We start from the raw sequence: 14588 nt of genomic DNA, 5'->3' as shown, positions 1-14588 counted from the left end.
GCCTAGCCCAGCCCATGAGGCTCCACATCCACAATTCCCAGCTTACATTGACTGCCACCCAGGCCTGGGAGCGTTCCAGGGCCAATTGCGTGTCATCAGTGCCATAACTCCACCAGAGCGTCCTGCTGGGCCCTTGCCTGAGGAGACAGCCGCGTTAGCCACCAACCGCTACAGAGGTAAAAGGGAAATAATATTGCAGCACTGACAGCCTGTCCAGCATTTGCTTTTTTCTGACCTTGATTGTCAGTTGGGAGGTCAGGCTGGCCAGCGCTTGCAAAACAAACTCCGCCAAGGAGAGAACATAATGTTGTTCCCCTTTGCAAATATCTCATTTTATTGGTATGATGAATTGCCACTTGAGTAGCTACTCCTTCTCCATCTCATGGAGATGAGCCCCCAGAAGTGGCACAATCCTGTAGAGGCCATTGATACAGTCCTTGATGGCTTTGGGCCAAGTCATGTGCTGCAGCATCATCTTCAAGACCACCTTGTCTTTGCTGACTACCCGCCCCCAAGGTCTTGCACTGGCTGCAGTGGTGTTCTGCAGATTGTATTGTGTTGCCAAAGTTGAGTTGGAGTAAACCACCAGTTTTACAGTCTAACTTGGTCCTTGTTGGGGATGAGTGGCTTGCCCCTGCCACAGCCCAGCATTCCCTGAGCACCAACCTGGCTACAAGCTACCACAGCCCTTCCCTTGGGTCAGCCACATCAGAGAGGCACTCCATTCCTCTGGCGGTATGGAGTCTGCAAGATGGCAGCCCAGTGAGTAAACTAACCACACGCAATTCATCACCAATCTTGATAGAATTGCATACTAAGACTAACCTGTACAATGACAACCCAGTGAGTAAACTAACCACACACAATCAGTCTCCAATCTTGATAAGGAGAGAGAAGGGAGCCAGGGCATGTGGCTATCTATACCAGTACACAACAGATAGGGTTGTGTATGCCAGTATCACAAGGTTATGTTTAGCAAGCTATGTACATGTAGATGAAACACATAATATTGTCCAACATTCTAACAGGCGGTTTGGACACCAATCAATCTCTTGGGCTCTGATGGTCCCGAGGACAGGTTGGATTGACTCTTTGAGTGGTCTGGTGGGGCAAGTCTCACTGTTTCTTATACACAGGTTTTGGTGACGTCAGAAGTCAGCAAAGATGTCTTTGAGAAATTCATGAGTGATAGAAGGAGGAAAATCATGAATCAGATTAGATCAAGTTTTGTTTTTGTTTGGAGTGCAAGACTCTCAAACTTTATCATGTCCACAAGACACACCAAAGCCCCAGCCCAGCCCTCAATCTAATAATCAAAGACCACACACTCAGACAAAACACTTGTCTTCCTCCCAACAACTATATGACTGGTGGATAACAGGATTACATGTCTGATGGCATTCTGGATTGACTAGACACTAGCCAGACAGGAGCAAGGAGTGCATATGGCTTTCATTTTCCATTTGAGTATCATCTTTTGGAAAGTGTAGAATCAAACAGTAGAGGAAACATTGGACACTCAAATGACTTACCATAACATTGTTCAAAATTGTTGGCTTGATTGCACAGGGAGCTGTTCTCCTCACAGTATATCCAGAATGGAAAATCAAGCTGGCTGAGGCTTGGTGCTGTCCACTTGGTTGAATTAGGATTGGAATTTCAGTTGAGTTGCAGAGGGTGTAACTATTCAATTTGGCATGCATCCGGCGGAGATTGAAAGACTCGGTGGTGGTTGGTGGGAGGGCACATCGACCACGAAAAATCCAACACGAACCATGACGGCCCATTCGATTTTCACCATCACCCGAGACCCACCCCAACCGAAGGAGATGCCGATCCAAGGCTCCGGATCGTCGTTCGACCAGCCGGTCCTGGTCGTGCCGGGCGAGATGATCGCCTCGTCGAAGTACTGGATGAGGGGGCACGGGACGTTCATCGAAAACCAGACGGAGGACGAGCAGGACGCCGGGGATATCGAAGGAGAGACGCAGCCCTCGGAGGGGCTCATCCGGAGTAGCCTTGCTGGCACGGTCGAGCGCATCAACAAGCTCATCACCGTCAGTCCACTCAGCGGCCGGTAGGTGGGTTCTCTAGAATGCTTTCCCGTCACCCCATCCCATCCTTCATCTTAGATCAACCCTTCCCCTTATTTAGATACCGTCCCGAGGTCGGCGATCTGGTCATCGGAAGGATCACCGAAGTTCAAGCAAAACGATGGAAAGTTGAGGCCGGCGGTCGTCAACACGCGGTACTTATGTTGGGATCTGTCAATCTGCCGGGTGGAGTCCAGGTCAGTTCAGCATGTTGGATTGGAACTTGTCGATCATTCAACTGAGTTCAATCACTCATTCCTTTTGGTGTCGTGTCGATGGGAATGTAGCGAAGAAAGTTGGAATCCGACGAGCTTCAGATGAGATACTTCTTCCAAGAGGGTGATCTATTGGTAGCAGAAGTGCAAGGTTTTTTTGGAGATGGATCGATGAGCTTACACACACGCTCGAGGAAGTATGGAAAGGTGAGCAAGAAGCGCCTGGTATTTAAGCTTTAAACGAGCTCGCGTTAACGTGGCTCGTGTGGACGAGAATAGCTACGAAACGGAATGCTACTCAAAGTTCCTTCGCAACTAATCTTGCGACTCAAGTCGCATTTCCACATCTTGCCGATCGGGATCGATCTAATTATCGGAGTGAATGGTTGGATTTGGATTGCCCAACAACGGGCCGACTCAGAACATGACGAGTCGCTCAAGGAGGGCTTCGAAGCCGAAGCGGACAACATGTACTCTGACGTCAACGAGGTCAGCGTTTCTGGACTTTCCAACGACCGCCCACCATGTGAAATTAATGTTCCCTCTGACGATATTTCACCGCATACACATATAGCCAATCACGACTAAAACCCGGGCAAACATAGCCCGATTGGCTGGAGCGATCAATCTTCTGTCGACCTGTTCGATGCCAATCTCCGACTCGTCGATCATCAGAACCTACGAGGCCTCCTTGGAAATCTCGCGTCTGTCCAAGCTGGACCATCAGCCGATGGACATCGATGGCTCCGACGATTCCGCTCTCGCTGCCAACCAGGAGTTAGACGGGTTCTTGAAACCCGAGTTTAGGGAGAAGGTCCTGGCCCTTCTCGTGGCCACTCCGTAAAAATCACACTCACACGCTTCCCTCAACTTGATACCCACCCCTTTCTCCCTTGTTTCATCCGTCAGTAGCCTCCACGTTTACTTGTTTCTTGTGACTCAGATGTTTTAATCGTATTAAGGTGTCTCTATTACTCGCAATTTCCTTATTCAGGCCAGACATACCCTCGTAAAACAAACTACCAGCGCGACTTCGAGTACGGGAATGATCAATTTCTCCTGTTAGATTTTTTTGTAATATTAATTCAATGTAGAAGCTCAATCTCTGGATGCTTCCAGTTGAGTTTTGTTATCAATCTATTTGAACGTGTCATAATGTCATGAGGGGGCGGATGGCAAATTCTTTCTGATCATGAAGACTGGCTCGTCTACACTGGCTCCCAATCTCGTACTTAAGCAATGATTACTGGATTCACAACTCGATGAAGTTTAGCTACACATGCTCAGGTTGAAAGTATATGTTTGTTGGTAAGATTCCGAAATGCCATTTTGCTTTTTTCTTCTTCTGGAGGGGACAATACAAATACAAATAAGAATATGAGGGGGAAACTGCGTGAGGTTTATCCAGTAAGTTTATCTATGTCCGTGTTATATCTACACCTTGATCTAGAATGCTTGCCGGTAACCCCGTCAAATGAGGAGAATTAATGATGTGAGCCAGGTGCGCTGGCAGCTGAAGGATGGCTGGTTTTTTCAGGACTATGATTAGGCATGAGACATGAGCAGATCCAAACAAATGCCAGCCAGACGGTAGCGGCGGTGATAATCTGGACCAGCAGTTCGTCGTCCTGCACGCCGACGGGAACAGACAGGCGGATAGGCGTGGAGGGATAAGAGCCGTCTGTAGAAAGCGCTGAGAGGGGCCGATGGGGGGTGGAAAAAGTCTCACTGAGGAGCCGTATTGTGGCCGGGCTGATCGCGGGAAGAGTCGATTCCGAGGGGTTGGCGGCTGGAAGAAAACGAACGCTTGCTGAGGATCTGTCTAGGTATGAAGAGACGCAAGAGGCAAGATAACCTACTGGATTGGTTGCACCACTTGACGAGCACGGGTGGCTCGATGAGGATATCCCTAACGGGCCGGACTTCGGGACTGACGATGGGAGGCAGGTAGCGCAGATGGAGGGGGATGTGCATGGAGAAATCGGAGGAGAGGTGGAGGGGCAATGGGACCAAGAGTCCGCCGGGCTGGGGCGGATCCGGCCGGGAGGCCGGCCCCTCGAGGTCGCCGTCCGCCCAGACGAGCAAGTCGAGCGGGCCGGTCGGGACCGCCGTCGGCTCGCTTAGTCGGCCTTCCTCGTAGAGCACCCGTAGCTGGTACCGATCTACGATCACTGTCCCCGGAACCGCCGCGTACACTAGTCCAGCCGCACACTCCTCCAGGGCGTCTCGTTCGTCCACTCTCACCGTCACTGTCGTCCTCAGCGTCGGATGGAAGCCATGCACTCGCTCGCTGAGTTCTGTGGTTAAACGAATCATCTCGTCCCCTCGGACTGCGATTTCCTGTTGTCTTCGTCCGTGGGTTTTACGCTGAGAATGTGGAAAAATCGATTGTGTCTTTTAATTTAATTTCATTAACGGCATGGCAATCAGGCGCACTCGGGCCGCCCTTGTCAGCCCGCAAAATAAACGGGCGGGTCGTGGCGGGCGGCAGTTTGTCCCCGATCGGCCCGCGGGCTGCCCGCGTGTTGCAGCCAAATAACCAATAAAAAATACTTGAGGATTAATGTCAATGCCAATATCCCTAGCTTTGGAATGTGCCCTCTCAACAGGCCCCAAAAGATGTTGAAGTCCAATTGTGGATGCCAGGTGGTAGGACCCTGGAGACCCCCTGTAAATGTGGGTGATGTAAAATCTGGAATTTTGGCTAAATTCATACAATTTATGTGTTCAAAGTTGGTTTGCATAATTTTATGCATGCACTAGTGAACTCACGGCTCCGCCGCGGCCCATGCACATGCGGCACCTCAACCTGTGCCACCACCACACTACATCGCACACGTCAAATAATGTACATTTCACACAATATCAGGAAGACAAAGAAGTACACCGTTTGCATATATACAAGTACACAAAACACTACTACACGCACTGCAAATGTTCTGAAAACAAAACAGAATTACTCCACCCCTTCTTTCACAACACCTAGATTGACAACGTTGCAAGTGCCAAATGACCTGCTCTTGTCCTCCACCAAGCCTACCATCAGGCCGTCAACACTTGTCAAAAGCTGGGCTAATTGGGAACTGATATTGTGAAAACTTTGTTCCAAACGCTTCATCTGGTTTGTGGATGATGCTAACCTTAGGGCTAGCGACCTCTATCCCCGCTGTTGGCCCAGTCATTACCTGGCACTTGAGAACATGAGGTTGGATACCGGTGACTAATAACCTAGTACCATTACATAAGCCTGTACCTATCGTCAGGTTCCGGAGGCAAATGACCGGCATGCCTTCCTTCAAGCGGAGGAAAGGCAGAGGAAAGCCAGGCAATACAATTTTGCCCAAAATTTCCGTACCCACTGTCTTGTTGGTGTTGCTGAGAACTTGATCAATAGCTTGGACCACAAGACACCAGAAGCCGGTTGAGGCATAGGGAATTAATTGAATCGATGTTGACGTTCAACGGTGTCAATAAAGCTTGAGAACTGTAGTAAAGTATGTGCATTTCAGCTTAACATGAGACCAACATCAAGCATTGATCCTGACTTCTGGACCCTCATCTCCGCTGCCCACAACATATATTTGGGCAAAGCCAGCCTGTTTACGACTGGGTGGCCGGACCAAGCGCATATTATGATACAAAGCTCCCTTTACTCGGACGCTGAAAATACCTAGCGGCCCCTGAGTAGAACGGTCCACTTGCGCTCCAAGAGAGGTAAATGACAGTGTGTTATTATAGTTCCAAATGCCCTGCTGAAAGGCAATTGACTCTGTGGGAAAACAACTATTAACACTAACGCAACGTCTTTATCATCATAGAAAGAATGCTGACCTGAGTCTGATCCTGTTAATAGATCTTTTAGAAGCTTTGGGTATATTGTATCATACTCCGTTGGAAGGACAGCTGCCCCCATTTGGCAACATGATGGATACAGCGCTTGGTCCAACCGGCAATTGGCGAGGTTCCGTTTGAGAGTCCAGTGCAAAGACTGACGTCTCAGACATGGATCATCACACTGACCTACCGAGTACGGAATTTCGTGGCCAAAGTCCTGCATAATATATTGCTTGTTATTCTGAGACAGTGACTTTGTCACAATTCCAGGCATGTTGCGAGGCATTGAATTTGGGTCAACTATTGATAGCTAGGTTTGTAATCAAGCTGGTTAAGGCTTGGAAACGCAAGATGGCCACCAGCAAATTGTGTGAAGAGGTGCTAGAATCAGTTAGGGGGGAAGAGAATAGCAACTTGGGATTGGTTCAATATACTATGTCCTGTGAACAGAAATAAAGTAGCGGTAACTGACTCAGAGGACGGTGGAGTGATTCAAGATGGGTGGTTTGAGGTAAGTACCTTCAACACAAAACAGTTACAGGCAATGCGCTCTGTCTCAACCACCAAAGTTGGTAACAATTTGAAATCTGAGCCCGTTGGAAAGGTTGCATATACCGCCTCATCCCGTGATCCAGCAGAAAGGAAAGATGAAAAGAAAGCAAAATGACTTATGCAATTGGTTGAGGGCCCGGAAAAAGAAATGTGAGTTTGACACGTAAGCATTTGAAACAGCTGACCGGGTACCGGTCAACAAGCATAGGTTTAGGTGAAAGACAAGGCTTGGTACTGTGCTGGGACAAGGATGTGAGGGGTATTTTATGTGTGCAAATAGGCAATATGGGGTAGGGACGGAGTGTGTGCTGGAAAAGGTACAAGTACCGCGCTGGATAAAGGAGGTGAGCAAAATGGTGGGAACGGGATCAAGTGAGTCAGGCAAGTTGTCTTCATGAGAACGGAAACGATGGAACAGCGGTCAAGCAGATAAACATATGGATGGACGTTTTTAGAAGAAGGAAAACTGGCTGCAAAGAGAGTTTGGCAGTTTTGGGTAGGAGTATGAACAATTTAAAAGGCAACTGACAAAAATGCAACCAGCAAAGGCTTTTTAATAAATAGCTGTATTTAATTTCACAGTTTGCAATTGGTGCAGGTAGAAAAGCAACAGGCGGGAAAGTAAAATGACCGTGAAAAGTCTTGAGCAAGCGGTGTAATCATTGTGTGCATGCAATGACACACCGTCTGGCTGAGCGCATTTTGGAAAGGCATAAAAGGAGGCGACCGGGGACAGGACACTGTAAGGCTGCTGGGGTGTATTGATTGGCTTTGCCCAAATTATTGTCTCCCCTGCAATCATGCCTTCTTACAAAAAAAAAGTCGTATCCACGCAATTATCTGTTTTTAATCCAAGTTTATTAAAACCACAGTTTCACAGAAACTGACTTCATGGTTTCATGCTGCATTTTATTGAAATTGCGGGCAAAAAAGAATAAAAGGTTTCAAATTTGTGTTTTTTAAATGTTTTTGTTGTAGTTGAAAGTTTGTATTTTGTTTGAGTGTGAATTTTTTGGTTTTATTTGATTTCAAAGTTTTTGTTTTGTTTGATTTTAATTTTTTTGTTTTTTTTTCAAGAGTTGAAATTTTTTGGTGTGTTTGAGTTTTGCTAATTTTGTTAATTAAGTTTGATTTTTTTTTTGTTTTGTGAAATCAAGAAGGGGCCTACTCAAGTGAGTAGGGAGCCTTTGGGGAGGGGGTGGGACGAAACCGGATCCCCTGGGGGGACAAGTACCTTCATCCATGCTGTTTAAGTATCCGACCTAGCCCACCAGCTGCATGCCACACCCTTTGGAATCACACCACCTGTGTTGCCAGAGCCCTGCTGGGCAGACACAATACTGACCTGTGCACAAGTGTGTACAGGCCAGGTTGAGAGGTGTATTCCTCTCGATGACCCTGGACCTGACCGGTTAGGGTCATCAAGATGTGTAATCCCCTCAATGGCCAGCCCAATGGGTCATTGAGATGTGTAAATTCCCTCGCTGACCAGCCAAATGGGTCATCAAGAGGAAAAAATCTCAATGACCAATAAGACCAGTTGCCGAGAGGAAGAAACCTCCTGACAACCAGTCTGAGTGGTCATTGAGAGGTTGAGGTCTGACCAGCAATCAAATGGATCTATGTGTGCACTTGCTCAATGGCCGGTACCGGTCATCAAGGGTAGGTGGCCAAGACCCAGAGCCAGCTCCGCTTGACACATACGACCTGTTTGTTGCCCCCTTGTCCTCTCCAACTGCCTCAACCCCATCGATTGGCTGAAGTTCAGAAGGAGGGTAGCATTTGGGGGCTCAGCCAATGGCGCACCTCAAAGGTGTTGATGCGCCAGACCTCAGCCAACGCTGGCCAGTTACCCGCAACCAATCATATGCTGAAGCCGATCTGAATCCTGCCCGTCTCCCTGGCCATGCCAGCAAGCTCACTTGCTACACAAGATCCCCTCCCCTTGCGTGCATGTTCTAACTTCTTGTATTCTTCCTGGTCCCACTCCACCCCTGCCACATCCTTGCGTCGCTCCTCCTCCGCGACCTCCCTAAGCAAACTACACTCAATGTCGCAGTCAAGCTGGGAGATTCCTGCACGGTGGGCCGAGGCAATCGGCTTGAATGTGAGTGGGAGAGAAAGAGGTGACGGCGTTTGAGGTGGGAGAACGGCTTTTAAGGCGTGGCAAGAGCTGGCTGAATCACACTTATCTATCCACAAGCTCATCAGCTCTGCGTCCTCCAAGTCTGCTGTCTTGCTGCCCACCCAGTCGCCGTTGTCTCTTCTTTCAATCTTGCTTCTCGCGCTAGCAACCAGCATCTTCTACTCACCGTGGGAGGCAATGAGCTTTAGCTTCCTCCAGGCAATAACTTTGTCAGAACTTGGAAACCTGACTATTCTGGTCTATCTTGTTTTGTTGATTTTTGACTGGGTATATAACAAAAATACAGACACATAGATGTACGTCTGTCTCTTTCTTTATATTTTCCTATCCTTGGGTTTTACTAATTACAGCCCTCCTCATGTACTTGTGTCCCCTGTACTTGTTTGTACCACAATCCTATTGACTCATCCATGAATATATGGGTGGAACTGTCAATGATCATAATAAGCAGCAAATAAGAATCAAAGGTTGATCAATCATTTTTAATTTGAATTTTGGCTTTCAGATTATAATCAAAAGTTAATTGGTTCAATATTTTTGTCAAGAATAGCCTTGCCACTTGTGGCATAGCCTCCATTGGGAATATCAAATACATGCTAATAAACAACACTATTTGCGCCAAGAGAGTGTAGAGTGAGACCAAATGATAATAGAGGATCCCAGCAAGCTCAGAGGGAGCAGTTTCTCTTCCTCCATTGCAAGACAAATACTAAGGGTAGGATTTATCCTTATCTGCACACTTTTTATCTTCATTTTAAACAGTTTTCATGATGAACATGTTTACTTCCAGTTACTTGATCTGTGTTTTTAAGTGAGCATGTCATTCATAGGAGTCCTATAATTCTTTCCTATGCATAACCATTTACTGTTGTGCCCATTTTACTCTTGACTTATCAATTGTGGAAATATCATCCAAATTTGTGATTCCTTATGCAGATAGGAGTCTTGACCAAAACACTATCGGTGCATATTTCAGGAGTGTTATCTATGGAACTAAGGGTGCATTCTCCATGATGAATACACTTCTTTGTATTTCTGTATTCAATTTCCACTGACCATACCACAGCTTTGTGCAAAAAATGCATAAAGCATCTCCTTGATGTATGTTATTCTCATCTTGTTGAAAATAATAGTGGGAGTTCTGAAAGAGGGCCAATCACTAATAAATTCAAAGCTTGACTTTGGAAACCATTGAGCTTCAGAAGAAGTTTGGAAAACAAGGTACAAAAGCAATTCTAAAACCAGCTAGAAACCAAGCTTGGGATACCAAGGGTAAGGAGTATTTGGAGCAGTGGAATATGCTTGTTTGAACTTGGATGCATATTTCTTTATATCTCTTCTTCATGATTAATGTTCAAACACAAAGTAGGATGTCTATCTCCTGGTTTTCTTGTTGAAAACAAAGCAGAATATATGAAATCTGTTATCCAATCTGTTGAGATTTATTTTCCCATTATTTTTGGATCTCAGGGGAAAAGCAACAGTTGGTGTCCGCAAGGAAAATGGCTTTGTTCTTGTCTTTGGTTTTTGAACTGCTATCTAGGTAAATCAGTGAGCTTATTTCAAATTGAGTGGATCTCACTACAAGAAAACTCACACAACTGACGGCAGTTGACATGCGAGATGCTTCTGTGTAGCCCTTGTTCTAACTCCACTCAAGCACTCAACAGTATTTTGTTGCCCAGTCACTGTGCATCATGCACAGTGACTGTGCATTGAAGCTTGGTCAACACAAGCTTCAAAAAGGCTTGAGTAGCACAGCAACTGTCCCCAGCGCTCTTGCATGTCAACTGCTTGCAGTTGCGCAACTTTTTCTTGCAGTGTCTGAAGCTCTCAAGCTGTGAAAGAGAATGTGGCAAAAAAAAAGAAAATAATGTTACAATAATCACTATACATGATAGGATGCTGATCCAACTATCTTAAATCCACACAATCCTGGACATTTGGATGTAAGTTTTGGCCTATACAATTGTCAAAAAATAATTAAATCTATTACACAAGGTATCAGACGTTGAAAAATCCCCAAAGACCCAAAGGCCCTATGGATGACCCTCCAGCTGTGCCGGAGCAACAAGCAAAAGAGGGCCGGTTGTTAAACTAGCCAGGGAGGGCCTAACTAAGCAGCTAGGTGGCTCCCAGGGAGGGGGCGGAACAAAACCGAATCCCCTGCGTATCAATAGAACGTCCCGACCCCCCCCCCCCTTTATACCTTGTGGCAATCAACTCAACCAACCTACTCTGCAACTCCGCCTCAGTCACTCCTACCCCCGTGGCTTGACTTGTACCCTTGCCAACCGTCTCCGCCTCGGTACCGCCACCGTCTCCTGCCCACGATCCTACCTTTCCAGCTCTCAACATGCAAAACCGCCAGCCACACAATTGCCCTGTTGTTGATTACCAAAACCACCGCCAAGGCAAACCCCTGCCCACCCTCTTGACGCAACGCACCTCTATACCGTATTGTTTCCATGACCGCGCCACTCGTCACTCCGCGGAATCCTGCCAACACTGGTCGGTGGCGTTTACCACACCACTACGCGCTTATGCTGACCCACTGCCCTACTTTGTAAAAAATAGCCAGGCGCAGCGACTGTGACCACCTTCCCCTTCGCCAAAGCCCGTATGCGCTACAAAGAGGACAGACGCCCGACAATCCCAGAGCCCCTGAAGGACGAGTTCTTGCTTGACTTGCTGGCGCCGGCGGAGGCGCGTTTTCAAGCCAACCCGGGTGGTGTAAGTAAGCCCCCCTGCTACCAATCTACACAGCCCGTTACACATGCTCGGTATGCATGGCTCAGCCTATGCTAACTTGGCCATGCCGGACGCCGATGTCCTGACTGCTCTCGGAGCTTGGTTCGATGACCGTTGGTTGATTTCTCCTTCTCTGTTTTTTTTTTCCAGGAATAATTAGCTACTGGTGATGAATTGAAACGGACAGATTTGTCTAAAGACGGCCTCAAGCAATCACACTCATCAGTTGAGCCGCGTACCTAATCATTTTTTTTTTTGAGTGCATCATTTTTGGCATCATTCGAGATCATTGCGACTCATCTAAATTAACAACCCACTCAGTCCACTCAGCCCATCCCCCGGCAATCACTCTTCTTCAGTATCATCATCCACCAAGCTCCGCAGCCAACCCGGCCATGTCAGCAGTGCACCGAGCTCATCGGGCCCAGTCAGCCTCCAGCCAGATCACATCTACCGTTCTCAGTTGTCACCCTGGCGGTTCAAGATCCGGTCGGCATTGTTAGTGACACTGAACAAGGAGATGACAATTCTAGAGTCAATCCAGTGTAGCTACCTCTCCGGCCCGCTTGATCGACTGATGGTCCATTCCTTGTGGCTTGGCTCTCACCAGTTCTTCATCCTCGCCTTACCCCTGATCTTCTGGCTTGGCAACCACCACTTCAAACGCTCCCCAGTATATATCCTTGGCATGTCCGTCTACTTCACTGGGATCCTCAAGGATCTGTTCTGTATTCCTTGCCCCTATTTGCTCCCGATCCAAAGACTCGCTATCAGCAATTGCGCCTCCAAATACGGGTTCCCGTTCAGTCATTCTGCCATTTCTGCATCCACGTTTCTCATGGGACTCCAATACGCCCTTCATGTCCAATCGATCGTCCAGAAGTTGACGCTCTTTCTTGGCCTGATCCTCTATGGATTCTTGTTGGTCTTTGGGAGAGTATACTGCAGGATGCATTTGATCCAGGATGTGGCCTGCGGCTGGACGATAGGTGTTTTTGCATGGACGATCCATCAAGTCTTTGGTGAAGTTGTTGAACGATGGGCAACAAGCACGCAAGCATCAGTCCCCCTCGTTTTGATTGTCTGCGGTCTGATCCTCACGGCTGCCCATCCACAACCGGTAGACGATTGTCCCTGTTTTGAGGACAGCACGGCCTTTGTTGCTGTCTCGGTGGGAGTGATGAACTTCGCAATGCTTGTGACACTCTATCTCCCCAAGCTTGACAACAACGACTTCTCCTTGTGCCAACGAATCCAAATATCTTTGAACAATCACCCCATCGCAATCTTTGATCTGGCCGACGACTTGTATCATGATTGGACAAGTTAGTCCCCCCCTCCTCTGTTTCCTTGTTGTAGATGCTGAAGGGAATGAAGGCTGTGATTTTGGAGTGTACCATGAAAATTCAACAAAGTGTATGGGTGTTAATCACCATATTGTACTGAATGCAAGTGTTTTGTCATATGCCAAATGCATCAGAAATACTGTTCCACATATGTAATTATTCATTGCCCGCAAAAATGAATAACTATCACAGGTTGCGAAGTACTACAACTAGAAACAATTGATGTCACACTGTGCAAAACTTGAGGGATGGAGCTGATGCCAAGTCAGTGGAGGACTTCCTTTTGATCTGGAAACTCATATTTTTTCAGATTTTACATAAAAATCTGGGCATTGGGACTCTAGGTCCTAGGTTTCCCTAGATTTCCCTGCAAAATGTGAAAAAATCTGGAATCCCAGATTCATGGGAAGTCCTCCAGTTTCATTGATCTGAAGTGTGTGTCATTCTTTCTTTAAAGTTTCTTTTGAGAAGGGGGCAGGTGAAACAATAGATGTAAAATGAGTTACAACAGTTGAATATGTTATGTACATCAATACACATATCTTGTCATGTTTTGGCTTTTTTCAATATCTGAGGAAAAAGGGAGGCTGCGCTCTGCAGCGGCGAAGCCGCTTTGGCCTCTAGTTGATCCAGTCAAATTATTACAATTCATGGAGTACAACAAAACATTATTTCATGAATTACAACAAAAAACATGTTACTGGTTGGTTTTCTGGAATTGGAGGAGTATTATCCTGGTGTATATTTCTTACAAGCATTCTCTTTTGGATAATTTTGGATATGCTATTTCACCGCTGAAAATTTATAAGAGCAAAACCTACAAATAAGAAAAATTAAAAAGGTGAATCTCATTGCTGCAGCGGCGCAGCCGCTTTGGCCTCTAGTAAATCATAAAATCATAAAATATTTTTTGCAGGGGATATGACTGTCTGATTATGTAATACAAAATTTGCTCACTAAAATATTTTTATGATTTTATGATTTATGCATGCATAAAATTACGGACTTACTTCGCGCACTGCAAAAAGCTCTTCGCGCACTGTGCAGTGCGCGAAGTTTGCAAACACTTCGCGCACTGCGCGTGAAGGGCGCAACTTTTTCAAATTATTTTTTGACCAATCAATAGACAAGCTTATTATTGTCCTCTGTGAATTTATTTGGAGTTTTTTGAAGCTTCCTTGTATGCTTAAAAATCCCACCAATAAAAAAAACAAGTACAGCCATTTGGGGACCTGGAATTCATATTCCCACAGGCCAAAAAATCCAATTAATTTATTGAATCATATTAAACATGTATTTGAAAGTTTTAGAAATTTTTGGCCACTTTGTACAAGGACAAGGCTTTCAAAAACCAGTAACTGTTTCTCAAGATATGCCAAAATGCGCCAGTAAGTGGTGAACTTTCCTAATTTTTGAAAGCCTTATTCTTGCACAAAGTGGCCAAAAAATTCTAAAAAGTTTGAATTCATATGTATCATTATTCACTAAATTATTTGGATTTTTTGACTGGTGGGAATATGAATTCCAGGTCCCCAAATGGCTGTACTTGTTTTTTTTATTGGTGGGATTTTTAAGCATACAAGGAAGCTTCAAAAAACTCCAAATAAATTCACAGAGGACAATAATAAGCTTTTCTATTGATTGGTCAAAA

The 14588-nt window shown here is 46.2% G+C and overlaps 3 protein-coding genes across 3 annotated transcripts; 2 read left to right on the top strand and 1 right to left on the bottom strand.

Annotated features, from left to right (window-relative positions):
• Positions 1-1697: 1697 nt before the first annotated feature.
• PtA15_14A425 (uncharacterized protein) lies at positions 1698-3152 on the top strand (the record flags this gene model as incomplete). The annotated part of the gene is made up of 5 exons (XM_053163140.1): positions 1698-2077; positions 2155-2290; positions 2381-2515; positions 2588-2797; positions 2883-3152. The coding sequence occupies 5 exons, from the start codon at positions 1698-1700 to the stop codon at positions 3150-3152; spliced, it is 1131 nt and encodes a 376-aa protein (XP_053027096.1).
• A 640-nt stretch (positions 3153-3792) lies between these two features.
• On the bottom strand, positions 3793-4624 carry PtA15_14A424 (uncharacterized protein; the record flags this gene model as incomplete). Its single annotated transcript, XM_053163139.1, has 2 exons — positions 3793-4097; positions 4168-4624. The coding sequence occupies 2 exons, from the start codon at positions 4622-4624 to the stop codon at positions 3793-3795; spliced, it is 762 nt and encodes a 253-aa protein (XP_053027095.1).
• A 6684-nt stretch (positions 4625-11308) lies between these two features.
• PtA15_14A423 (uncharacterized protein) lies at positions 11309-12921 on the top strand (the record flags this gene model as incomplete). The annotated part of the gene is made up of 4 exons (XM_053163138.1): positions 11309-11351; positions 11422-11577; positions 11639-11704; positions 11951-12921. The coding sequence occupies 4 exons, from the start codon at positions 11309-11311 to the stop codon at positions 12919-12921; spliced, it is 1236 nt and encodes a 411-aa protein (XP_053027094.1).
• Between the last annotated feature and the right edge of the window lie 1667 nt (positions 12922-14588).

This window comes from Puccinia triticina, chromosome 14A, assembly GCF_026914185.1.
Source record: "Puccinia triticina chromosome 14A, complete sequence".
Classification (NCBI taxonomy): Eukaryota; Fungi; Basidiomycota; class Pucciniomycetes; order Pucciniales; family Pucciniaceae; genus Puccinia; species Puccinia triticina.
Note: the sequence above shows the minus strand (reverse complement) of the source record. Positions and strands in the feature narration are given on the sequence as shown.